The following is a 26,651-nucleotide window of genomic DNA, read 5'->3' as shown; positions in this document are numbered from 1 at the left end:
ACTTTATAGTTTTCTGAGTACAGATTCTTTGCCTCTTTGGTTAGGTTTATTCTTACGTATCTTATGGTTTTGTGTGCAATTGTAAATGGGATCAACTGTTTAATTTCTCTTTCTTCTTGTTGTTGGTGTATAGAAATGGAACTGATTTCTGTGCATTGATTTTATATCCTGACACTTTACTGAATTCCTGTACAAGTTCTAGCAGATTTGGAGTGGAGTCTTTTGGGTTTTCCACATATAGTATCATATCATCTGCGAAGAGTGATAGTTTGATGGCTTCTTTGTCAAATTGGATGCCTTTAATTTCTTTCTGTTGTCTGATTGATGAAGCTAGGACTTCTAATACAGTGTTGAGTAGCAGTGGTGATAATGGACATCCCTGCCGTGTTCCTGACCTTAGGGGAAAAGCTCTCATTTTTTCCTCATTGAGAATGATATTCACTGTGGGTTTTTCCTAATGGCTTTGATGATATTGAGGTATGTACCCTCTATGCCTACCTACACTGTGAGGAGTTTTGATCAAGAAAGGATGCTGTACTTTCTCAAATGCTTTTTTCAGCAACTATTGAGAGTATTATATGGTTCTTGTTCTTTCTTTTATTTATTAATGTATTGTATCACATTGATTGATTTGCGAATGTTGAACCATCCTTGCAGTCCAGGAATAAATCCCACTTGGTCGTGGTGAATGATCCTTTTAATGTACTGTTGGATCCTATTGGCTAGTATTTTGGTGAAAATTTTGCATCCATGTTCATCAAGCATATTGGTCTGTAATTCTCCTTTTTGATGGGGTCTTTGTCTGGTTTGGGGATCAAGATAATGCTGGCCTCATAAAATGAGTTTGGAAGTTTTCCTTCCATTTCTATTTTTTGGAACAGTTTCAGCAGAATAGGTATTAATTCTTTAAATATTTGGTAGAATTTCTTTAGGACGGGGAAGTCTAGCCCTGGGCTCTTGTTTGTTGGGAGATATTTGATGACTGCTTCAATCTCCTTACTGGTTATGGGTCTGTTCAGGTTTTCTATTTCTTCCTGGTTCAGTTTTGATAGTTTATATGTCTCTAGGAATGTATCCCTTCCAGACTGTCAAATTTGCTGGAGTATAGTTGGTCATAATATGTTCTTATAATTGTATTTCTTTGGTGTTGGTTGTGATCTCTCCTCTTTCATTCATGACTTTATTTATGGGTCCCTTCTCTTTTCCTTTTGATAAGTCTGGCCAGGGGTTTATCAGTCTTCTTAATTCTTTCAAAGAACCAGCTCCTAGTTTCATTGATTTGTTCTACTGTTGTTTTGGTTTCTGTTTCATTGATTTCTATTTCATTGATTTCTCCTGCTGGGTGTAGGCTTTCTTTGCTGTTCTTTCTCCAGTTCCTTGAGGTGTAGGGTTAGGTTGTATACTGAGACCTTTCTTGTTTGAGAAACACTTACATTCCTATGTACTTTCCTCTCATTTTCATTTCATTTGTTTCCATGAATTTTTTCAATTCTTTAATTTCCAGGTTGGCTCAGTCATTCTTTAGTAGTATGCTCTTCAGCCTCCATGTATTTGTATAGCTTTCCTCTTGTGGTGGAGTTCTAGCTTCAGAGCATTGTGGTGTGAAAATATGCAGGGAATGATCCCAATCTTTTGATACGTCTTGAGACCTGATTTATGACCCAGGATGTGATCTATTCTGGGGAATGTTCCATGTGCACTAGAGAAGAATGTGTATTCTCTTGCTTTGCGATGGAATGTTCTTAGTATATTTATGATGTCCATCTGGTCCATTGTGTCACTTAAAACCTTTATTTCCTTGTTGATCTTTTGCTTAGATGATCTGTCCATCTCAGTAAGGGGATTGTTAAAGTCCCTTACTATTATTGTATTATTGTTGATGTGTTTCTTTGATTTTGTTATTAATTGCTTTATATAATTGGCTGCTCTGATGTTTTAGGCATAGATATTTAAAATTTTTAGATCTTGTTGGAAAGTCCCTTTAAGTATGCTACAGTGTCCTTCCTCATCTCTTATAGTCTTTGGCTTAAAATCTAATTTATCTGATATAAGGATTGCCATCCCAGCTTTCTTTTGATGTCCATTAGCATGGTAAAATTTTTCCACCCCTTCACTTTAAATCTGGAGGTGTCTTTGGGTCTAAAATGAATTTTTTGTAGACAGCATATCAATGGGTCTTTTTTTTTTTTTAATTCATTCTGATACCGTGTGTCTTTTGATTGGGGCATTTAGTCCATTTACATTCAGGGTAACTTGAAAGATATGAATTTATTGCCGTTGTATTGCCTGTAAGGTGACTGTTACTATATCTTGTCTCTGTTCCTTTCTGGTGTGTTACTTTTAGGCTCTCTCTTTGCTTAGAGGATCCTTTCAATATTTCTTATAGGGCTGGTTTAGTGTTTGTAAATTCTTTTAGTTCTATTTGTCATGAAAGCTTTTTATCTTTCCTTCTATTTTCAATGACAGCCTAGCTGTATATAGTATTTTTGGGTGAATATTATTCTCATTTAGTGCTCTGAATATATCATGCCAGTCCTTTCTGGCCTGCCAGGTCTCTGTGGATGGGTCTGCTGCCAATCTAATATTTCTACCATTGTATGTTGCAGACCTCTTGTCCCAAGCTGCTTTCAGGATTTTCTAATTGCCACTAAGACTTGTAAGTTTTACTATTAGATGATGATGGGGCATGGATCTATTTTCATTGATTTTTAGGGGGATTCTCTGTGCTTTCTGGATTTTGATGTTTGTTCCCTTTGCCAAACTAGGGAAATTCTCTAGTATAATTTGCTCCAATATACCTTCTGCCCCTCTGTCTTTCTTTTTCTTCTGGGATCTCAATTATTCTAATATTGTTTTCTCTTACGGTATCACTTATCTCTCGAATTCTCCCCTCATGGTCCAGTAGTAGTTTGTCTCTCTTTTGCTTAGCTTCTTTATTCTCTGTCATTTGGTCTTCTATATCACTAATTCTGTCTTCTGCCTCATTATCCTAGCAGTAAGAAACTCCATTTTTTATTGCACCTCATTAATAGCTTTTTTAAAATTTCAACTTGGTTAGATTTTAGTTCTTTTATATCTCCAGAAAGGGATCTCTAATATCTTTCGTGCTTTTTTTGGACCTATCTAGCACCTTGAAAGTCATCTTTCTGAACTCTAGTTGTGACATATTACTAATGTCATTATTGATTAGGTCCCTAGCCGTCAGTACTGTCTTTTGTTCTTTTTATTTTTGTTTTGAGGTGAGTTTTTCCATCTTTTCATTTTATCCAGATAAGAATGGAAGAATGAGAGAACAAAATAATAAATGGTTAGCAACGACCCCAGAATAGTATACACTAACTAAATCAGAAGAGACCCAAAACCGGGGCAGGGGGGTAAGCGGATGGGCAGGGGGTGGGGAGAAGAAAGAGGGGAAAAAACAAAAAAATATGTATATATTAGACTGGTGAGTAGAACAGAGCCAGTTACTTGATTTGGGGTGTATTTGATTCTGTTAGAAGAAACTACCCAAAATTTTAAAGAAAAAAAACTTATACAAAAAATAAGTATAAACTTGATGAAGGTATGGAATATGATTATAATGATGAAAATTAGAAATGATTCTAAAAATGTAATTGATTAGAAGTTGGTAAAAGAAAAAAAAAAAGGAGGAAAGAATGTAATCAAGCTGGAGACTAGAACAAAGCCAAACACTTGATTTAGGGTATATTTTGATCTATTAGAAGAAACTGTATCCCAGAATTTTAAAGAAAAAAAGAAAAACTTATGTGTATACAAAAAATAAGGTTAAATACAATGAAGGGATAAAATATGACTAACAATGAAGATTTAAAAAGATTTTTAAAAAGGTTTTGATAAAATAATTTAAAAATGTTAAAATAGTAAAGAGGACAAATTAAAAAATAGAATAAGAAAAAATAAAATTAAAAAATTATCTTTGAAAGGTGATCAGGTGGAAAAATCCATGAATTTTTTGTGTTGCTTTCCCCTAGCTCTGGAGTTCTGCTCTTCTCACTGATTCATGAACTTGGTCTTGGGTCGATGTTCTTGCTGGTCTTCTGAGGGAGGGGGCTGTTGCCGTGATTCTCAAACTTCTTTGCCTGAGGTGGAATTGCAGCATCCTTGCCAGGGGCCGGGCTAAGTAATCTGCTCCGGTTCCCTCTTGGGAGCTTTTGTTCTCTGAACAATTTCAGTAGAGCTTTGGAGAACGGGAATGAATATGGTGGCCACCCAGTCTCTGGCTGGAGGAGCCGAGAGCTTGGGTCCCCACTCCTCAGTGTGCCCTCAGAGAAAAGCAGTCAATCCCTCCATCTCCCTGGTCTCTGGCCACACTCGCATGGAGCTCACCTGGCCTTTGACTGAGCGTTTCTATCTCTGACATGTGGCCCCGTTTGGAGTCTCCAAACCCTGTAGATTCCTGCTGCGTGGTCCTGCACCATTTCTCCTGGAGGAGGATGGAGGGGTTCTCTCCAGATCTGCTACTTGTGGGGTCCCTGCCCAAAGAGTAGTGGTCTGACTGTGCCCTGGATCTTGGTTTAAGGTAACCCTGAGGTGGGAGCTCATTCCTTGGCTCCGTCTCTGCAGCTGGCTTCCCTGCTCCGATACCTGCGAGCTCTGTCACACCCAGACACCCCTGGTCTTTCTGTGACCCTGCGGGTCATGAGACCATGCTGTCCCTGTGAGGGCTCCATCCCCCACTTAGCCTCTGGATTGACGTCCCTCAGTGGAACAGACTTTTAAAAGTTCTGATTTTGTGCTCTGTTGCTTCACTGCTTTCTGGGAGCCGCCGTGGTCTATCTTCCCGTTGCTCTGGATTCACTTCTCCGCCCGTCCTGCCTTCCCGAAAGTGGTCAGTTTTCTGTTCCTAGAATTGCTGGTCTTCTCTTCTATCTCCTGTTGAGTTTGTACATGTTCAGAATGGTTTGATAACTAGCTGAACTCCTGGGACCTCATGACATTTCAGTCTTCTACTCCTCTGCCATCTGGCTCCTCTGTCCGGATGTTAATATCTTTTAATCACTTATTCACTGAGTTATTTAACACTCTATCCCTTACATTTGTGACATCTACCTGCTCATTGCTATTTTAAAATTTAAGCAAATTTAAAATAACTTTCTTGAGAATATTCTATCACCAACTGAAACGATTTAAGATATTTAAATTAGAAATCTCTGCTGCTATGGACAGAACTGTGTTCCCCCAAAATCGATATTTTGAAGCCTTAGCCTCCAATGTGGCCATATTTGGAGTAAGGAAGTAATTGAATATCATAATATCACAATACTGTGTTATCATAAATAATATCATAAGAGTGGGCCCCTAATCCCATAGGATTAGTGTCCTTATAGAAGACTAGTGCTCATCACTGTGTCAGGAGAGCCAGAAGAGAGGCCTGTCCAGGAGTGAGACCCTGGTGGAACCTTGAAATTGGACTTCCCAGACTCCAGAACCATGAGGAAACAGAGTCCTGTGGTTCAAGTCACCTGGTGTGTGGTGTTTTGTTGTGACAGTGCAAGATGGCTTTATGCTCTTCTCTTCAGAATGTGCTGACATGTACCTGAGAACCTAATAAGGGCTTTGCCTCAGCTCTTCAGGGAATCCTGGATTGATGCTTGCTTTGTTCTGCTGAGGGTGGTAAAGTATCTCGTTTAATAAACACATGTTTCCACAAATTAGAACCTTTCAGGATGTTTCACTAGCAATTGATATTTCCCTCATAATCACACACGTAGTCCCGTAGCACTTCTGTGCTTGTATCTCTGAGCCTCTTGGTGCTATTAAGAGATTGGGGAAGTGGAGAGGTATACTCTTCTGAATCCATACGTCTTTGACAGCTGTTGGCACTGATGTGTTTTGTTAAATTGGTTATGTGCAACATAGTTTGGAAATTGTATTAAAAATACATGTTTACTGGGGTGCCTGGGTGGCTCAGTGCATTAAGCCTCTGCCTTCGGCTTGGGTCATTATCTCAGGGTCCTGGGATGGAGCCCCACATCTGGCTCTCTGCTCAGCGGGGAGCCTGCTTTGCCCTCTCTCTCTGCCTGCCTCTGCCTTCTTGTGATCGCTCTCTCTCTCTGTCAAATAAATAAAATCTTAAAAAAAAATACGTGTTTACTTAGCCTAGAATAATAAAAATAATCCATCTTCCAAAAGTCTATTAATAGTTTTCTGTTTTTGCATAACAAATGACCACAATTTGAGTGGCTTGAAACAGTGTGTGTTTATTGGCTCGCACTTCTGTAGACCAGCAGTCTGGCACTGTGGGACTGTTTCCTTTGCTCACGTTATCACAAGACTAACATTAAGGTGTTCACCATAGTAACTTTTTATGTAGAGGTTCTGGGGAAGGTCCTAGGGACATCTCTGCTTCCCAGCTCTTCCTTGTCATTGGCAGAATTCAGTTCCTTGTGATTATGGAACTGGGTTCCCCATTCCCTTGCCAGCTGTTAGCTTGCAGCCTATCTCCCAGAGGTTGTCTGCAGTCTCAACACAGGACTCTCCATCTCCAGTTAGTAGTGGCACTTTGAGCCTTCCTTGTGCTTTGAACCTTAGCCTTCCTCTTCTACCATCACTAGGAGAAAATTCTCTGCTCTTAAAATGGCTAATGTGATTGGGTCAGACCCAACTCAATAATCTCCTTATTTTAAGGTCAATCTACAATGTAATATCACCTAATCGCGAGAGCGAAGTCCATCATGTTCACAGTCCTGCATGTTGTGCAGCGTGTATATACCAGCGGAACATATTGGGGCATCTTAGGGTATTGCTTGTCACAAAATGCTTTTCTGTAAGTCTCTGTGGTTTTGAATCTTGATGGTTTGAATAAAAAGGGGATTGATCAAAAGATTTACTCTATAGTCCAATTGAAAAAATGTATATCTGCTTTGCATTTTTCTAGAATGATACTATAACGTTTATCATCATCATTATTAAACATTTTAATTCCAATATAGCTAACATACAGTTTTATATTAGTTGCAGGTATACAGTATTGTGAGTCAGCAATTCTATACATGACTCAGTGCTCATCATGATAAATGCATTTCCCCAATCCCTTTCATCTATCTTACCCCTCCCTCCACCCACCTCCCCTCTGGTGACCACCAGTTTGTACTATATAGTTTAGAGTCTGTTTCTTGCTTTATCTCTCTCTTTTCCCCCCTTGGCTTGTTTTGTTTCTTATATTGCATATGTGAGTGAAATCATAATAGTATTTGTCTTTCTCTGACTGACTTATATCACTTAGCATTATACTCTTTTATCTGGATCCATTCATGTCATTACAAATGGGAAGATCTCATTCTTTTTTTGTGGTTTAGTAATATTCCACTGCATATATATACCACATCTGTTTTTTAAAATTTCATTCTTAATTTTATTTATTTATTTGGGAGAAAGAGTGTGTGTGAGAGAGAGAGCACAAGCATGGGGAGTGGCAGAGGGAGAGGAAGGCTCATCCCAGAACCTTGAGATCATGACATGACCCAAAGACAGACGCTTAACCTATTGAGTCCCTCAGGCTCCCCACCCAACCTTCTTCATCCGTTTATCTGTCAGACACTTGGGTTGCTTCCATAATTTGGCTATTGTGAATAATGCTACAGTAATCATAGGGGTGCATATATCTTTTTTAGTTAGTGTTTTCATAATCCTGGGGTAAATACCCAGTAGTGGAATTACTGGATTATATGGTAATTCTGTTTTTAATTTTTTGAGGAAACTCCACACTGTTTTCAGTGGCTGCAGCAGGTTGCATTCCCACCAACAGTACATGAGGGCTCCTTTTTCTCCACATCTTTCACAACACTTATTGTTTCTTGTGTTTTTTTTTTTATTATTATTTTTTAGAGAAAGAGAGTGGGGCAGGAGGGACAGAAGAACAGGAGAGAAAAATCCTCCAGCAGACTCCCCACTGGTCAGGGAGCCTGATGTAGGGTTCCATACCGGGACTCCGAGATTATGACCTGAGCTGAAACCCAGAGTCAGATACTTAACCAACTGAGCCAGCTAGGCGCCCCTCTTGTGTTATTGATGTTAGTCTTTCTGTCGGGTGTGAGGTGCTATCGCACTGTGGTTTTGATTTGCGTTTTGCTGATGATGAGTGTTGTTGAGCATCTTTTCATGTGTCTGTTGGCCATCTGGGTGTTGTCTTTGGAGAAATGTCTGTTCATGTAGAATGGCATAATGTTTTTAACAAAACAGTGTATACTACAATTTTCTCCCATGATTTTAAAAAATAGCATAGGGCAAAGATGGAAATTCACATTTTCTTTTGCTATCTAGGATGCAGTCCATTATTCCTGGGAAATCTAATTCATCTGTAAATCTGTGATCAATACAATGACTTCTCAGTGTACACCTCTTAGTCACTGCTTTCTTCTGGGCTACAGCTTTATATTTCGTACTTCTCACAAGGAATCAACATATAGATAATCTTGTAGGCAACTGAAGTTCCACAGATCTCAAACCAAAACCACTTTCTTTTCCATGAATTGTTCATTACCTCCTGTGGTTCAGTCACTGTTACCTAAGGTAGAAGTGGTGGAGTCACCTTTGATGTTTCCTACTCCTTCGTCGTCTTTTTGAACTTGTCACTCATTCTTGTGGGCTAGGCTTATCAGTATTAAAGGGAATTTTAAAACTCCATAAGCTTAAGGATGTTACTTATTGTATACCAACCACATAGATAAGCTTTGTTCTTAGTAGGCATTCAATAAATATTTCCCAAGTGAATAAATGATCTTCAGTGTTTAGAATTAATTGTGTTAAAAATATTTTGTATTCAATGGATGTAATTTATCAACCTTGCAGCATAGTTATCTTTCTGACTGCTCATCTTCCTAGTGTTTTTAAAGTCCCTGATTCTTCCTAAAACATAGTTTAATACCTGATATAATAAGAGTTCAACAATATTTTTAAGTGAATTACATTGATTGCAAAAGTATAAAATAGTAACTAATATACTTTTGTAGAGGAAGTCTAGAAAAATACAGTTTCTGGATCAACTTATAATAAAAATTTTTAAGAAGTTACGTTTTCTAGTAAAGAAAGAAAAATATGACTTTTAGTCATTTTGAGAAAATGTCTATATTCTTTCATTTTCTTCATTTCAAATTGACATGTGAGCACATGACTTTAAATCCCCTTTGAAATGTGAAAGGAATGGTTTATAGAAATCCCTGACTTAAGGGATTTGTAGACTTTCACTTTTAGGGTATGATTCTTTTAGACTCAGATAAATAAAGATGCTGATGTGAATACTAAAAGAACGTATCATCAGGGCATTAAATGGCCATAAGAAATGATTGCTTTTATCTGGCTTGTGTTATCTAAATCCTGGTGGTAAAACAGTGAAAACTGAACTTATTGATTGAAAATCTTGTCTGTGTATTTTGTGCATTAGTCTCTTTTTGTGTGTTTCTCTTTTCTCCATTTTTCTATTCTTTCTATTTCACCACAATAAGTTGCATCACGTGAAACTTGCTTTTCTTAACTTTATAAAGTATATTTTAAAAGCCTTCTTAAAACGTGTATACTACGAGAAGTTTATTTCTATGGCAGCATTTATCATTAGTTTTTTTTTTAAACATTTTATCAAATGCTTTACTTAGTAATCTCAGTATATAGTAGTGGACTTAAAATTTTTCTTGTTGTTATTACTTTAAATATGTGGGTTGTACTTTCCCTTTGGTGGCTGTAATGGCTGTCCGCAGATTCATTGTCTGTTTGTGGCTAAGGTGCAGAGTGTATTTATTTGGCATTAGGCCTGTCTGTATTTAGTGGCTGTCGTCCAACACTTGAGAAACCACTTTGACTTTCAGGGGACAGAGTTGGATCTCAGGCATTTGGCTAATATTACCATGTGGCTCCCGTTAGCAACATTGAATCTACCTGCTACTTTTCAAATTCGATGGTTACTCAGTCCTTGTGCCTTTAATCCAGATCAGCCATCAGGACTCTCAAACCGTTTCAGCCATGTCACCATCATTCAGAAAGGGGAGTTTCATCCATCCCAGCTATCTTCAAGGCCAAAGCCTTGAACTTTCTTGGATTACTTCCATCTTTACCTCTAGGCTGCTTACTCATTCCCTGTTTTTACCCATCTTCTCATTCACTGATGACTTCTTCAGGACAGCCCTCCAGTTCACTTAGATTTGCCCTCAGCTGACTTCACCCCCTGCACTCCATGGAGTGTCATCAGATGTGTGCCCTTGAGCTCTACATTCCTCTGGCTCTTCCCAGGAGCTCACTGACTTCATCCAGCCTGTGGCACCTATCCCCGCATGGTCCTTCTGGAAGCTGTTGAATTTACACCTGCCTGGGTTCCTTTGTGGTGAATAAGTAGTCAGGCACACATTCTTTTTAATATGGTAGTTAGCTAGGCAGTCTGTATTCTCAATTTAAACACTCACGGGTATATCTAAAATATTCCTATTTCTGAAATAACACCCAGATGAATTTGCTAAATATAGGTAAATATGGGTTTTGTGAAGTCAGATTACATTAAAACAGCATGACTGGATTTCTGACAAAATTTTAAATCCTAGTATTTCTTGATATAAAAGTGCTTATTGGATGGATGTTATTAAATAATTCACTCGGTAATCAGTATGTGTGCAGATGTTTGCACGTATTCCTTTAAATATCCCTATATCCCTACTCCCTGTGGAGAAGTACTATTATTGGCCCTGTCTTTTGTTTGTGAGGCCACGGAGTCTTAGAGAGGTAAGTGACTTTCTTAAGGAACTTGGCCTGAATAGATGGAGGTTGTGTCTGCTTACCCAGAACCTGGAGAACCGGGACGTGCTGTCTCCCACCAGTTACTCTGGGTTTACCATTGAATTGGTAAGAGGCGAGAGCCTTAAATCCTTTATACTGGATAATCTTTCATTTTAGACTTTACTTTGGAGATATAGTTTTCTGAGTCATGGGAAGGGTGAATTGTGGTGTACTTAAGCTAATTCTTTCAGTTCTACTAGAAGAATCATTGTTTTCATCCTTATCACTTTGAGCAACTTAGGTTTTCATTTGGCTTTCTCAGTTAAAGAAACTTTCATTGATGTTTTCAGCCAAGGGAAAACACATACTTAATTTTATTTTGGCTTAGAAATATAGCACTGTGGGATTTGCCTTCTGATAAATGCAAATTATGAATGTTAGAAACAATGTCTTCTCTGCAACCAAAGCACCCTGCAGCTGTTAATTCACATGGAATAAATAATCGTTTATATAGGTCAGAATCCTGGCAGTATATTCAATCAAGTTTCAGTAAATGACTTCTTTTTAAGTCATAGACAGTCTTTCAGTGGGAATGTACTTGGGTGGGAAGAAATTACTTAGGTGAGATAGAAGGCAGGGATAATTATTTAAGGCATTAAATTTTTTTTTCAAATTTATTGAGATACTGTCTTATGTATAATTTTGAGTGTACAGCTTGGTGATTTTGTACATGCATATATTGAGAAAAGATTACCATAAAAAGGTTAGTTAACATTGCCATCCTCTGGCTTTTTTGTATGTGGCAATAATTTTTAAGATCTTATACTCTTAACTACTTGCAAGTATGTAATACAGTATTGTTCATTATAGTCACCGGTCTATAAATTAGATTCCCAGAATTTATTCATCTTATAACTAGGAGTTTGTACTCCGACCAACATCTTCCTTTATTCCCCTCCCCTCAACTTTTGGCAACCACTGTTGTGTTCTCTATTTCTCTGAGCCTGTGGGCTTGACAAAAATCCAAAGAAGCATCTTATCTCTTTGTTTTTGTTACAACTTTGGAGCCATTTTAATGATATTGAAAACCATTTATATGTGTCATGTGATAACCTCCATTTATTGCATAGAAAGGACTTTGCCTTTTTACATAGAAGCCAAAAAATAAATTACCTTTAGAGCCCATTAATTCCTTCCCTGTTTTGATAAATGATTAGAAGAAGCTGCTGTATAAAGTCTTATGTTTGGAAACTCATGTCTGTTAGGGTCCGTGATCAAAGGAACGAGACTGACACAAAGCGAAAATCAAACAAAGCTTTATTTCGCGCCAAGCATTAAAAATCAAACTGACTGGTAGGGGCCATCTCTTATGAAGAGACGACGACGATGACGCCGACAAGGTCACTCCCAAGAAGGCCGCTCCGGATGAGGCAACTGTGGACGAGGCTGCTCCGCAGACGAGTACACTCCCCAGTCGGAGCCACTCCCAAGAAGAGGCCACTCTGGACGAGGCCAGTCCCAGGATGAGGCCTCTGCTGACGAGGCCGCTCCCCGGACAGGGCCGCTCCTGGACGAGGCTGCTCCCAATGACGAAGAGGCGACGACGACAGCAACCATGACAAGGAGGACAACAACCCCCATGACGCCACTCTGACGAGGCTGCTCCCCAGAGGAGGCCACCTCTCTGGACGAAGCTGCTCACGAGGCCGCTCCGGATGAGGCTGCTCCGGAAGAGGCCGCTAGACGATGAGGCCGCTAGACGATGAGGCCGCACGCCAAAGAGGCCACTCTCCGGAATGACACCGCTCCGGCGAGGCCCCCCACGGCGGGGCCGTGGCTCGGGGTGACAAGGCCCCCCGCGGCGGGGCTGCAGCTCGGGGGCGACAAGGCCACTTGCGTCTTGGGGCGGCAAGGTCATTCGCGGCAGGGCTGTGGCTCGGTGGTGGCGAGGCTGCTGGTGGCTAGGCCGTTCCCCACAGCACCGCTGCCTAGGGCCATGGCTCTGACGGCTCTCCTACTCCTCCTCGAAAACTAACCTTTATAGGGGTGGTTGAGCCGGGTCCACACACAGGTGACCAATGGGATTTAAACTCACCTCAGTAAATATATGCACGCCCCACTGATTGGATGTCTTCACCTGGCCTGACCCGCCCTTGTATCTAGGCTTTGCAAGTAAGTTCCTCTGGGAGGGGCAGGGTTAATCTAAGTTCACTGCATAGGGTCAATCTAAGTTCACTGCAACAAAATGGCTCCCTCTGGCCAACCAGGCCCTTACAATGTCTACCAGCACATTAGGGAGAAAAACTTTAAAGTGTCCCATGTTATACTACATACAAGGATATATTTCTGGAACTGGTGTTATAGGTGGATTGAAGGATGTCAGAATTAGGAAAACATATCCAAATGTAAAGATTCTAATTTTTCAGGAAATAAATAGACATTAAACTGTTTGGGTGGAAAAAGAAACATGAAGGTAATGTTAAAGAAAGAAATCCCATCTGATCTCAAGGGAGATTAGGAATTTGAGTAGGAGCGGTGGACTACTGAGAGGGTCTTTTGCTTGGACACTTGCTTTCCAACTTGGATGCATCTGCCATCATGCAGGACTGGCCAGTTTCCAGCAAGCTCATCTAGATATCTGTGAAATCACATTAAGACAAAGACTGACTCAGTGATTAACTCGTCTAGTGATGATGGTCCTGTGTTGGGGGTTTGTAAGAGTACTTTAAAGTTTCGTGGTTTGCTAGAAGACCCCAGGACACAGCATACAGTCATCCTCTTGGTTAAGATTTCTTACAGCAAAAGAGGAGGCAATGCAAAATCGGCAAAGGGAAAGGCACACAAGGCAAAGACCAGGGGGACCTGCCACCTCCATCTGCTGGTCCTCCCAGTGAAGCAACGCAGGAGCTGTTCATTCCCCAGCAACAATTGTGACGTGTGGGGAGTGTTGTCTACCAGGAAACCTCATTAGAGACGTCATACTCTGTTTTTACTGTGGCGGGTTATATAGGCACCCTCTGCCTGTCACTGTCCCAAACTGCAGACTTCTAGAAGGCAGGCAGGTGTTTGGCATAAACCACACTGTCGGCACAAGCAGCCTAGCACAGGGGCCCACTGGACTGATTCAGAGCTGAGTTCCCAAGTGCCCGCCAAGGGCCAGCCTTGCAAGCAGGCAGTGTCTCACGCAGCCAAGGAAGAGTGGGAAACAGCAGCAAGGTCGGTGGGTGCGGACCGGGGGTGGCACGTTTGAGGAAATGCAGGACGGAAGCATGGGAGAGAGTGGAATCTCCAATTAGACTTCCTTTCAGGGCTGGCCCACGACTCAGACCATTTCTGCTCCAAAGTTGTCTTCCCGCCTTCTTGTCATAGCCTCTGATCGAGCAGTCAGGGCTTTTAATTTATAATTTCAGTTGAAATGTAAAATGCAATTCCAAATCGGAAGGGAACAGTTGTCGGTGGCGATCCTGTTAAAGAAAATTAAGATCAAGCAGGAGAGCAGGTCAGAAGCAGAGGCAATTGGCTTTAACAGGCTTGTGTCTTTGTTCCCGGCTTCATTATTGCCTCCGTGGCCCGTAGAAAACCAACGCGATAACTTGCCTCCGCGCATTTTCTTTTAGAGTCTGAGGGTCATCGTGTGTTTTCAGGCGCGCCTCGTTTTGTGGTAGTTCCCAGGTAATGCGTTCGCTTGTTTTCCAGAGGGAAGTTTGCAGCAGCCTCGCATCAAGCAGGTCTTAACCGGCGCCTTTTTTCCAACAGCGTTTGCTCACTTTGTCTCTGCGTCACACTTTGGTAATTCTTGCAGTTTTGCAAACGTTTTCATTATTATTTTATTGAAGTGATGTTACTTTTTTTTTTTAAAGATTTTCTTTGGTTATTTGACGGAGATCACAGTGGGCAGAGCAGCAGCAGAGAGCGGGGGAAGCGGGCCCTCCGTGGAGCAGGGAGCCAGGTGCGGGGCTCGATCCCAGGGCCCTGGGACCATGGCCTGAGCCGAAGGCAGAGGCTTAACGGCTGAACACCCCCCGCCCCCCGGGCGCCCCGATGTTCTGTTTTAGCTGCTTTGGGGCGCCGCGAACGACTATGTAGGAAACGGCAGACTTGGTGGATGAATGTGTTTTCGGACCGCGGCTCCGACCACGGCCGCTCTCTCTCCCCGCCATCCCCTGGGCCCAGCAATCTGACGTCAGGCCCCTGAGGACCCCGCCACGCCTCTGGGCCTCTCGTGGGGGGCGGTGGGAAGCGGGGCGTCCGGGAAGCGTGCGGAAAGCCAGACGCGCCGGTCCAGGCTGCGGCAGCGAAGACTTCCCGAGCGGAACCGGACGTGCTGCTCCTGACGAGCGTGAAACCGCCTGTTGCCCGCGCACAGCGACGACCCGGCAGCCGGGACAGCTCGGGCGCGAGCCGGCGTCCTGCAGGCCGGAGCCCGCCGGGGCCTCCATCGCGCCGGTCCGTGCAGGCGGGGAAGGCGGGGGCCGCGCAAGGACCGCCTGAGGCCGGCTGAGGGGGCTCCGGGGGCTGAGGAGAGACCGAGTCCGTGAGTCCCAGTGCGAGGTGCAGCAGGGCCGCCAGGAGGCCGCGCGGGAAGCTGGCGAGGGCGGCTGCGCAGAGCCGACTTTTGGCGGGAACGGGGCCGCCTGCGAGGAGGCGCCGTCTTGGGGTTCGGACCGGAAGGAGTCAGCGGCTTCGAGGGGAAAGCGGCTCCCCTGCGGGGGGCTGAGGAAGCTGCGCTTGGAAGCGGACGTCCGCGCTCACTTGCGTTCCGACGTCACAGTGTCGTGCTGCTGGTGAGCACGACGGGCAGCAACGCGTTCTCCAGACGCTTTCCGGGGCAGCTCCGGAAGCTGCTCCGAGACGCCGGGGACAGCCCGGGGCACAGCGAGCCGACCCTCTGCCGTGTGACGCCGTTGCTTCTCAGAGCCCGGCCGGAGGGGCCGTGCCGGGTATCAGGTCGGGAGCGTCTCCACGTGTGTACGCGTACGACTGCCTCCGCGGGATTTCCCGGCTGCCTGTCGTTCGGTTGGATAGTGCCTGTGGGTGACCTACGGCGCCACCGGACCTTGAAGTGCGCCGCGGCCCGCGGGTGTTTGGTTTTCGTAGGAACCGTGCAGGCCGCAGGTCCGCTTGGGGCTGCGGGCGACCGCTGTCGGCTTCTTTCCCCCTCGTCGCTGTGGCCCTTCAGAATTGTGCTAAAGCTGCCTCACCTGCGTTCTGCGAAGGGAAAACAAGACCCGGCGACAGCGCGTCCGCTTACAGCGCGGGTTCCCGCGTGTTTGCGGTCCCCGCGGAGACCTCCTGCTTCGGGGAGAGAGGAGTTTTTGTTGAAATACTGCTTCTCACGGACAGTGCACCTGGCCCCCCAGAGGCCTGATGGAGATGGTGTATCGCAAGGTGGACGCTGGTCTCGGGCCTGCGGACACCGCCTCTCCTGCGGCGCGTGGGTCAGGGACCGATTCTGACCCCAGGTCTTGCTGTTTAAGAAACGCGTTCCCGAAGCTGTGCCGCCGCAGACGGCGATTCCTGGTGGAGGGGCGCAGAGGGAACGAAAACCTCACGTAAAGGATCCACTCTTGGTGCCGTGGACAGTGTCTGTGATTCATGAGACGAGGCCGACATACCTGCATTACTAGGAGTTTGGGAGAAACTGTCTTGGGTGACTTTGACAGGTTCCCGACTCCCGTGGAGGAAGTCACCATAGACGTGGTGGGAACGGGAAGAAAACTAGGATTCGAGGAGGAGCCTGAAGACGGGACTGCACCGCCGCTACCTCATAGCAGAAGTTCAGTCGGTGAGGAGTTGCTGCTAATGCGTGAGCCAAGAACGTGGTTTCTGAAGATTGAATCTGTTCCTGGTGAAGATTGTTGAAATGACAACGAGGAACTTAGAGTACGACATAAACTTCGTTGGTAAAGCACCAGCAGGGTCTGGGAGGACTGGCTCTAATTTTGAAAGGAGGCCTTCTGTGGGTCGGTTGCTATTAAACAGAATTATGTACTCCAGAAGAATGATCTCTGAAAGGAAGAGGCAGTCAATGCAGCAGACTTCGTTGTCTTATTTTTTTAAAAATTGACACAACCGCCCTGGCCTTCAGCAACCACCACTCGGATCAGTTAGTAACCATCAATGTCGAGGCAAGAAGACCCTCCACCAGCAAAAAGATTATGTCTTGCTGAAAGCCCAGATAATGGTTAGCATTTTTTAAGGAATAAAGTATTTTTTAATTAAGGTACATACTTTGTATTTTTACACATAATGCTAATTGCACTCTTTTAACAGACTACAGTATAGTATAACAAAGCTTTTACGTGCAGTTTGAAGTAAAAAAAATAAAATTGATTCACTTTATTGTAGTATTTGCTTTGTTGCTGTGGTCTGGAACCAAACCCACAATATCTCCAACTTGGGCCTATAATTACAATTAAAGAAACAGATAAAATTTTTTCAAATCTGTGATTTCATAATATACTAATTTTTTTAGTTGCTCACCTGCAGGGGAGTGCTACTGAACCAACTCACTGTGAAAACTCATAAATAAAGGGAAATAAATTAAGCATATATTCTGTCCTATTTATATGACTAAACGGCCGATGAAACTAAGTTTCTCCTTGTAATATTTCAGCTACATTACAGAATTAGGAAACCACTCTGTTCAAGCCCTAATGCATTAGTAACTGTTGGATCATAGATGCTGCTAATATCACAACAGAGAGACAGCCAGATGGTATAAACCTTTTGACAGAAGAACACAGTACCACTTTAAACCTTGCCTACCCACCTCCAGATTCAACCTCAATTTGTTCAGGTCTCTAGATCTAATTTCAGTCTTCAGGAAATGCAAAGAGCAGATGAACGTGGTAAACACCACCACAGGGATTCAGTCAGAAAAAATACCTACTGTAGAAAAACATGGAACAAAAGATGTGTTTTCTTCAATAATAAATTATAACGGGAAAACGAAAGAGATGGAGGGGAACTTATAGGATGAAAGAGACCAAGGAAAAATACCACACAACTCCAACTGCAGCATTCAGTCCTTACCTGGGTCCAGGTTCATTTAACCTATTAAAAAAAATCGAATAATAGAAATTTCAATATTTGGATGTTGATGGTATTAAAACTAATAAGTTTCTCTGTGGATTTAATACTAACATTTGTGGTTGGGATAGTTGTTTTTTAGAGATACACATTGGCATATAAATGTATTGAAATGATGTATGAGATTGTTTCAAAATTAGAAGAGCGTGGGGGAGGGGGGTACAAATGGAAAATATTGGCTATGAATTGATTATTGTTTAAGTCGGAAAAAGAGAACGTGAGAGCCTATTACGTTTGTATGGTTTTACAACAAGTCTAAATTTGTATACATATGTGTGTGTATTTGTACACACCCAGCCTCCATCGGCATAAACAGAATATATGTATTATAGACAGCAGTAACCAAAAGGGTAGTGTGCCATTGTGTTACATTATCAGAAGCTGCAAGATTTCTGCTGAGATGGGAGAAGGTAGTTTCCTGCTCCTATGTTTAAAAAAAGATGAAAAGTGAATGATCATTGACAGTAGTATTTGGTCGTTGATACTTTGCATTACCACGGATTGAAACACAAATGAAGCTAATTCTTTTCATTATGGTCCAGTAATAAGATACTGAAGTAGGAGGTGTTGCCTTGGCTTTTATCTGTTTGTCTATTTCTTGAAGATGGTTACTCAGCATCAGAATAAACCTGTTGGTTATCTGTTCCACAGGTTGTCGGCTTAGTTACTAGACACACCATTGTCTTTATAAAAATATTTATCAGTCTTTATTTTGCCCTTTGTTATATGTCTTCAGGTTCAGTGCTAAATCTATGCATGACATGTGCCACTCTGCTGCTTTTGCTTTGGTTTTATTTAGGTTGTAATCCTTCATGGTGTTTTCAGTGGGCATTGTGAAAATAGTGAAATTCATCCAAATGTCTCTAACTCCGTCTGCTCATTCAGTCTGTCAGTATCCTGTGCATCCCTCTGTCACTGCGACTTTGACCCAGCCCCTGCTCCTCAGCATCCCTGCCAGATGTAGGTGAATGAAATAAATGTTGCATAGATGAAAGAACATAGCTTATTAGTAGAAATGAAGTATTTTTAAAAAATACATTGTTTCAGATGTCCATGTTACCTTGGAATCTGTATGATTCATTGTATGGATTTCTATTGGCAAATTTTTAATCATCAGATGCTAGTGCATGCTAATGACAACTCTGGTCTGACCTTCTTGCTTTTGTTGGGTTTATTCTCAAAAAACCCCCAAAAAACTTCTAAGTCATTTTCTTTTCTCTTTCTCTCTTTCTCTCTCTCTTTCTTTTTTTTCTTTTTTCTTTTTTTTTTTTCTCTTTTTGATATATACCAAGGTGTAAACGGCATGGGAAGCAATGGAAGCATTAAATCAAAGTCAAGACAAAAACAAAAGACACGATGTTTTGTCATCTATACATGTACCATTTTCCAAGAGTGTAGATCATTGTTATTTCAGTGTCTTATTCTGGGTTGATCCTGTATTGACCCAAAGTTTCTTTGCAAAACTGGATGTTAATAGGAAGTAAAAGTGAATAACATGTTACCAAAAAAAGTGAGAGGGATTGCTTTTGATGACTGAGGACACTGAGCATACATTAAGTGCTAAAATGAAAATGGAAGTTTTAGGGGCACCTGGCTCCTCGGTTGGTGGAGTGTGAAACTCTTGATCTTGGGGTTGTGAGTTGGAGCCCCATGTTGGGTAAAGAGATTACTTAAAAATTAAACCTTTTTATTTATTTATTTATTTTTATTTAATTAATTTATTTTTTTAAGATTTTATTTATTTATTTATTTGACAGAGAGATAGAGAGCACATGCAGGCAGAGTGGCAGGCAAAGGGAGAGAGAGAAGCAGGCTCCCCACCAAGCAAGGAGCCCGATGTGGGACTTGATCCCAGGACCCTGGGATCATGACCTGAGCCGAAGGCAGCCGCTTATCCGACTGAGCCACCCGGGCGTCCCAAAAATTAAACCTTTTTAAAAAGGCTTAAAAAATGGAAGTATTAGAAAGTTTGGAGTTTTAAAGAAGTGAAAGTTACAGAACGATGATTTGAGCCTCTAAACAAATTCTAGTATTGGCTTCATACAGGTAGAAAATGCTGTCTATGGATTACCTTACTGAACTATTCTAATGACCCTGTGATAGATAGTGCTATTCCTATAGTCCAGGTCTCATTCCCATACAAACAGGAAGCCAGGCTGAGAGATGAGGCTCTTTGCCCAGGTTCATGCCCAGGTCAGTAGGTGAGATGAGGATCTAACTTTTGCCTGTATTTTTAATAACCAGGTCAGAATGCCTCTTCCTACCATTCTCCCATTGAAGGGGGTCGTGATTTTCTTGAAGTATGAATGGTAATTTGGGAAGAGAATAATACTTAGATCTTTTGAGACATTTGAGATATAAATCTATTTGATACTCTTTGGAATTCTAAATGCAGTTTACAACCAAAATGGTGTATTTGGCATTTCATTCTCTTCCACATATTTAAATCCAGGATTTAATTATTATTATTATTATTATTTAGTCTAGAAATTTACTTAGACATCATAACTCATTTATGACTGAATTGATCTTTAAAAATTTAGTTTTGGTTAATTTATACAAAGTAAGTATCAAGGAGTGGGGAGTTATGCTCTACCTCCTGGAGGGCAGAGTATCTACATACATTATTTGGAATTCTTCTGTGTGGGATATTTGTTCTTCTCTGTTTATTTATTCAGGCCTTTATCTACATCAGGAAGGACTCCTGGATTACTTTAGTCCACTCAGGCTGCTGTCACAAAATACTGCAGGCTGGGCGGCGTAAACAAGGGCGTTTATTTCTCGCATTTCTGAGGGTGGGAGGTCTAAGGTCATTGCACTTGCTTACTTGGGTGAGGGCCTTCTTTTAGGTCATGGGCTTTTTATATCCTCACGTGGCAGGAGGGTGTAGGGATCTCTGGAGCCTCTCTATAAAGCCCTGATGTGGGTTCCCCCCTAACCATTTAAGCTTCCCCAGAGGCTCTACCTAGTAATGCCATCACTTTTGGGAATTAGGAGTTTAACATACGAATATGGAGGGGCAGGACACCTACATCAGAACCATAGCATGGATATGATTTTATTTTTTGGAGTATTATCCAAAACTGCTTTATTTTGTTACTCAGATGGTTCCGGGTGTGAATCATTGGGAGAGCCTTCAATCAACTTTTGTTTCCTTTTGGCATATCCCATCATTTTGTGTGTTTCACATGTACACACACGTAACCCTTCTTTTATGGAAATAAGATGCTCGGAGCTCATCATATATTTTGTGGACTTGTTCTAGACTCCCCCATTTCTCGACGCAGCTGAGGTTCCTTTTACTGGATAGCGGTATCAGAGTCCGGCATCTGGTCCTGGTGTGTTGTTGCTTGTAGGTCCTCTCTGCTAACAAGCAGGGAGATGAGTGTGTGTACTGACCTGAGCCTGTATGGAGTCTATCTCCCGGTAGCCGTCCGTATCCGTATTCAGCTAAATATGAGTTCATATGGACGTGTCAGACTCTCATCTGTTACTCTGTCGACTTTTCTAGACTCCTTTTGTTTATCTCTAACCTCCAACTCTACCACTGAGAAGCCTTGTTCCCACCGTCTACTTATTTAATTGTTCAGCTTCACTGTACATGAATAGTGATGTGAGAATTGTTAAACTCTACCTGCCGTGAGATAACTTTGTCGACTAGAGTGCAGTGATTGCTTCCAGCCATACAGATTCCACTCATTTCTAAGCTTACTCCGGTCAGCACCTTACCCCCCACCCCCCTCAGGGATGTTGTTTTGTATATTTGTCATACGTTTAGATTCTTTTTCATAACCTGCCTTCCATTCTGGGATAGCCTGACTTTCTAAACGGTTTCTTAAAACGGTTTCTTAAATAGCGTCTGTGGGTTTTGGCAAACACATGATGTCACTCATTCACCATTACAGTATTGTATGGGATCGGTTCACCACCCTCACAGATGCACTCTTTCAGTCTTTCAGTCAGTCTTTCTCCCTTCCCCTCAGGCATCTAGCAGCCAACGATCTTTTTACTCTCTCTCACTATAGTTTTGGCTTTACCAGAATGTTGTATAATTACAATTACATAATATACAGCTTTTTCATACTTGCTTTGTGTACTTAGCAATATGTACTTAAGCCTAATCATGTTTTTTAGGGCTTAACTCCTTTCTCTCTCTTATTTTATTTCTTTTCTTAAGATTTTATTTATTTATTTGACAGACAGAGATCACAAGTAGGCAGAGAAGCAGGCAGAGAGAGAGGAGGAAGCAGGCTCCCTGCTGAGCAGAGAGCCCCATGCGGGGCTCGATCCCAGGACCCTGAGATCATGACCTGAGCCGAAGGCAGAGGCTTAGCGGACTGAGCCACCCAGGCACCCCTTGTTAGCTTATTTCTCTTTATTGCCAAATAATATATAATTGTACAGATTTCCCTCCACTCCTGTCTCCCCTTGCCTATTGCAGGACCGCTCTGGTACTTTCAGTTTTGGATGGCAGTGAGTAAAACTGCTGTGAACATTGACACGCAGATTTTTGTGTGCACGTAAGTCCTCAAGTCAGTTGAGTAAGTACTTAGTAGTGTGATTTCTAGGTCATATAGTAAGATTCTAGTTAGCTTTATTAGAAACTGCCAGACAGTCCAAAGTGACTGCCATTCTGCATTCCTATTAGCAGTGAGTGAGAATTTTTGGTGCTCCATATCCTTGCCAAAACTGACAGTCAGTTTTCAGATTTTAGCCATTCTAATAGGTATGTAGTAGAGTCTAATTTTTGTTTTAACTTCAGTTCACTAATGACAGATGAACATCTTTTCTTGTGCTTATATATCATATCTCTATCTTCTTTGATGAAATGTCTGTTCAGATCTTTGACTCCTTTTTAATTGGTCTGTTATCTTCTTGTTGAGTTTTAAGTGTTCTTCATATATTTTAGATACAAGTCCTTTAATCTGATATGTAATATGGCAAACAGGACTTGCATATTTGTGCACTACGATGAAATGAAATGATGGGGGGATGAGTCAATTACGACTTTTATTTCCGGCCTGGGTTTCGGGGAAAATGAAGAGTACTGGTCACAGAGAGAATAGAACTGAGAGTTGAAATCACTTTGGGAGGAAGTGGGACAGATATGACTCCTTTCGGTTTGAGTCAAGATGGAAGAATATCTGAGGACTGGAGATCGAAAGTATATTGCTATTCCTGATTCAGATTTTGCTGCCATCATTATAGATTACTAAAGAGAAAGCGGACGTAAAGGGCAAAATGGAATTTAGGGTGAGAACAGTACAGTGTTGTGTTACAAAAGTGATGAAGTTTTAAGACAGGATCCAATGTCAGCTATGCACCGCTATGAAAGACTGAAGGACATGGTTGAAGGGAAGGTGAAATCCGCATTGTCTGTCTTCCTGAGGTCAAGGCAGCTATTAGTGACTTCAGTATCCCGTGCCTTTCGTTTCTGAGGGCGCTCATCTACTCTGTCAGGAGCACTCTCTTACTTTCAGGCTTTCATCTTCAGCACCTTCTATAATTTCTCAAATGGAATTTTACATCACTGGAGCTCTTCTGCCATGTGAGCACAGACACGGGTCTTATTTTTCTTTTATCTAATACAACTATGTAATTGTATATCCTTATCTGTCTGTAGTTTACATGGATTGTGGAGGTAATGAATTCATTGAAAAAAAATTATTTGCCTTCTCAGCTCTACCATTCTGTTGAGGAATCGTAACAGTTGTGACTCTAGTCCCCAGCAGAATTAATTAACACATGTTAATTCTGTGGCTTGTCTGGTAGTGGGAACATGCAGCCTGTTCCCTAGAGTCATAAAGATATGCTTCCTTTTCTTCTTTTCTGTCTCGGAAAGGACAGATTTTCAACCTCCTCTTTTACCTGCCTATCCCAAAGGATGGTAGCAATTGACTGAAAATTCACGGAGGGGATATAATAGTAAAAATAATTGCCATCACAGAGTAATTATTATTGATCGCCTGTTTGTGATTTGGAGTTGTTCAGTGAATGGCATGCCAATATGAGCACTAATTTCAAAACATATAATATTACATGTTCAACAGGAAAATATGTCACAGTACTTTGTTTGAAACTCCTATGTATATTCAGCAGTTGTTACTAGACCAAAAAGTTATTTCAGTGAAACTGACTACATACATGGAATACCAAGGAATGAATGTTGGTTGCTTGGAGCTGAGTACTAATTCTATCATTGGGTTCAGTGCCCCTGAAAGAAAGGAGAATTTGTGCTGTAAACAATGAAAGATAAGAATCTATTCAGTAAACATTGCTTTAGCACCTAAAATGTACCAGCACCTCATTTTCCTGTTTGCTTATCTGGCTAAGAGTTTCACTTACCTCGTGAATTGAAGCCATGGTGACTATTTACAGGAAGATCTAACTACTTTGTAGAGCTTGCCTCTACCCCACTGGAGTGCCCCATTGGCTCCAGGACAGCACTGGGATTTGCTCTTGGAAAACAGCTGTGTCACATGATACAACATCCGCAGTTCAAAATTGCTGAAGGTTTAAACTTTGTCTTTGTTGCTCTTATTTTCATAGTGGCAAAATAACATAATATTAATTTTGCCATTTTAACCGTTTCAAGTGTATAATTTAGTGGCAGTAATTATACTCACAACATGTACTGTAACCACTACCTCTGTCCACTTCTAAAACTTGGCTTTCACCCAAAACAGAATTTTGTACCTAATAAGTCATGATTCCCCATGCTCCCCTCCCTCAGCTCCTCGTAAGTCCTAAATCTACTATCTCTATCAGGTTCCTGTTCTAGATATTTCATGTAAGTGGAATCATGCAATAATTGTCCTTTGTGTCTGGCCTTTTTCACTTGCCATATTGTTTTCAAGGTTCCTCTGTGTTGTAACGTGTATCTCTGAACTTAGTCCTTTTCATGAGTGAATAATATTTCATTGTGTGTATAGACATCTTTACATTCGTTTTAAATCTTAAATCAATCTTAGCATAATGTGTCATTTCTCTGTATTTCTGATGCTTATGGAGGTGTTATCTAGATTAATTTTATTTTTTCAAATTCTTTTACAGGTTTGACAGATGAAAAAGTGAAGGCGTATCTTTCTCTCCATCCCCAGGTGTTAGACGAGTTTGTATCTGAAAGTGTTAGTGCAGAGACTGTAGAAAAATGGCTGAAGAGGAAAAACAACAAACCAGAAGGTAAGATCTCATTCAATTTGAGTGCAGGTCATTTTCTAGTTTATAGTGACAAGAAAACTAATGGAAAGTAACATACAAAGTTGATAAAATTAGCATTTAAATTCTGTAAAAGTTTTATTCTGTTTAAAAAGATAAAGTAAGTTAGAATGAGGGGAAATAAATAAGATACTTGACTCAAAAAAACTTGCAAAGAACTCTTGAAAAAAGTAGACATGACCATATTGAAAAATTCAGTCAGTATTAGACTTGATTTTATTTAATGGTTGTTATTAATGATTATACAAGGGTTATTTATATTTCAGAAATATATTTATATTACTACATTTTGCAAATGAAGTCTTTAAACAATTTTTTTGTGGACACCGTAGGTAAAGAACTGCTGACTTTGCATTAGATGTTTTGTTCACACTCGAACTTAAGATGCTGTTATATTTATAAAAAAGAAATGTAGGCTTAAAGGGGATATGAAGTGAAGTAAATTTCCCCCCAAGTTGAATATGTATTAATATATTGGATTTGATTGGATTTGAATAGTGTAGTATAATTTTAATTTTAAATGAACTTATATTTGGCTAAGTAGGACGTCTTATTTCTATGAATGTTCTTATAGTAGAAATTTATGTTGCATGATTTTAACTATATGAAGAACTTTAATGTTAAAAACAAATACATGCTGTTTTTCTGAAATTTATTTAGTGTAACAAAATGCTATAAAGTTTTAAAATGTCAGTAGTTTAAAAATGATCGCTATTAAAATTTTATGCTGTTAGAACCATGGTACTAGTATGCTGCTTGGAGCGGATTTTCTTCCAGTTTTCAAAGTTTCTGTGATTTTGTGACATAATTTTTATATTAAAGAGATAAACCTTTCCAGGAGAGAGCTTTTGGCATCAAAGCACAAATCAGATTTTAATGTACATGTAGGGACACCAGGGTGGCTCAGCTGGTTAGACGTCCGACTCTCGATCTCATCTCGGGTCTTGATCTCAGGGTCGTGTGTTTGAGCCCCGCACTGGGCTTCTTACACCCACTTAAAATAAAGTACATGTGCATGAGTGTGTGTGTGTGTGTGCACGCGCACATGTGTGTATGGATTGAGGTGGTGGAAGGGAGAAGGAGAGAGAAATATAAATAGGCCAGAGAGACGTATTCTTTTCTAAACAACCATCATGTTTAGTATTAAACACTGAGCTTGACATGGCATCTCTCAGCTATTACAGTCCTCAAACATTTTAGAACAATCTGAGACATTTGACACTTTCCAAAGTCTGACTGTGTTGTGCTTGAGGCACATCGCCTGAAGATGCGCGTGTCAGCTTGCTGGATAATGACAGATAATCACGTGCTGTCAGACCGCATGGTATTTGGGAGATAGGGAACTGTGGATGGGTCCTAGAAAACGAACAGTTTCACATACTGTTTTAGTGTTACAATGACAGTTAATTCTTAGATTTTTTTAAATATTCGAATGTGTCATTCCTTATCTTTCAAATCGGTTTTCTATGTTAGTTACTCAAATAACACCTTCAACTGTTGAGTACATACACTCAGAAGCTACGTGATTATTGAGGATAGCGGAGTGTAACTGAAGCAATGCTCGGTTATCCAGATAAAGATCGTCATGGGAGGGAGATGATCTTACTGGTGGCTCCGAGGGC

At 41.3% G+C, this 26,651-nt stretch overlaps 1 protein-coding gene across 5 annotated transcripts in view; it reads left to right on the top strand.

The window, feature by feature from the left end:
- The window catches only part of PDE10A (phosphodiesterase 10A), a 569,965-nt gene that overhangs the window by 367,449 nt on the left and 175,865 nt on the right, over positions 1-26,651 (top strand). For all 5 annotated transcript variants that reach the window (XM_032837201.1, XM_032837200.1, XM_032837203.1 and 2 more), the window contains one exon: positions 24,865-24,993. In XM_032837201.1, the coding sequence (XP_032693092.1) occupies positions 24,865-24,993 (129 nt within the window). The remainder of the gene's footprint in view (positions 1-24,864; positions 24,994-26,651) is intronic.

This window comes from Lontra canadensis, unplaced genomic scaffold (genome assembly GCF_010015895.1).
Source record: "Lontra canadensis isolate GAN:19392208 unplaced genomic scaffold, GSC_riverotter_1.0 scaffold97, whole genome shotgun sequence".
Classification (NCBI taxonomy): domain Eukaryota; kingdom Metazoa; phylum Chordata; class Mammalia; order Carnivora; family Mustelidae; genus Lontra; species Lontra canadensis.
The sequence above is the reverse complement of the archived record's forward strand: the minus strand, read 5'-3'. Positions and strand labels throughout refer to the sequence as shown.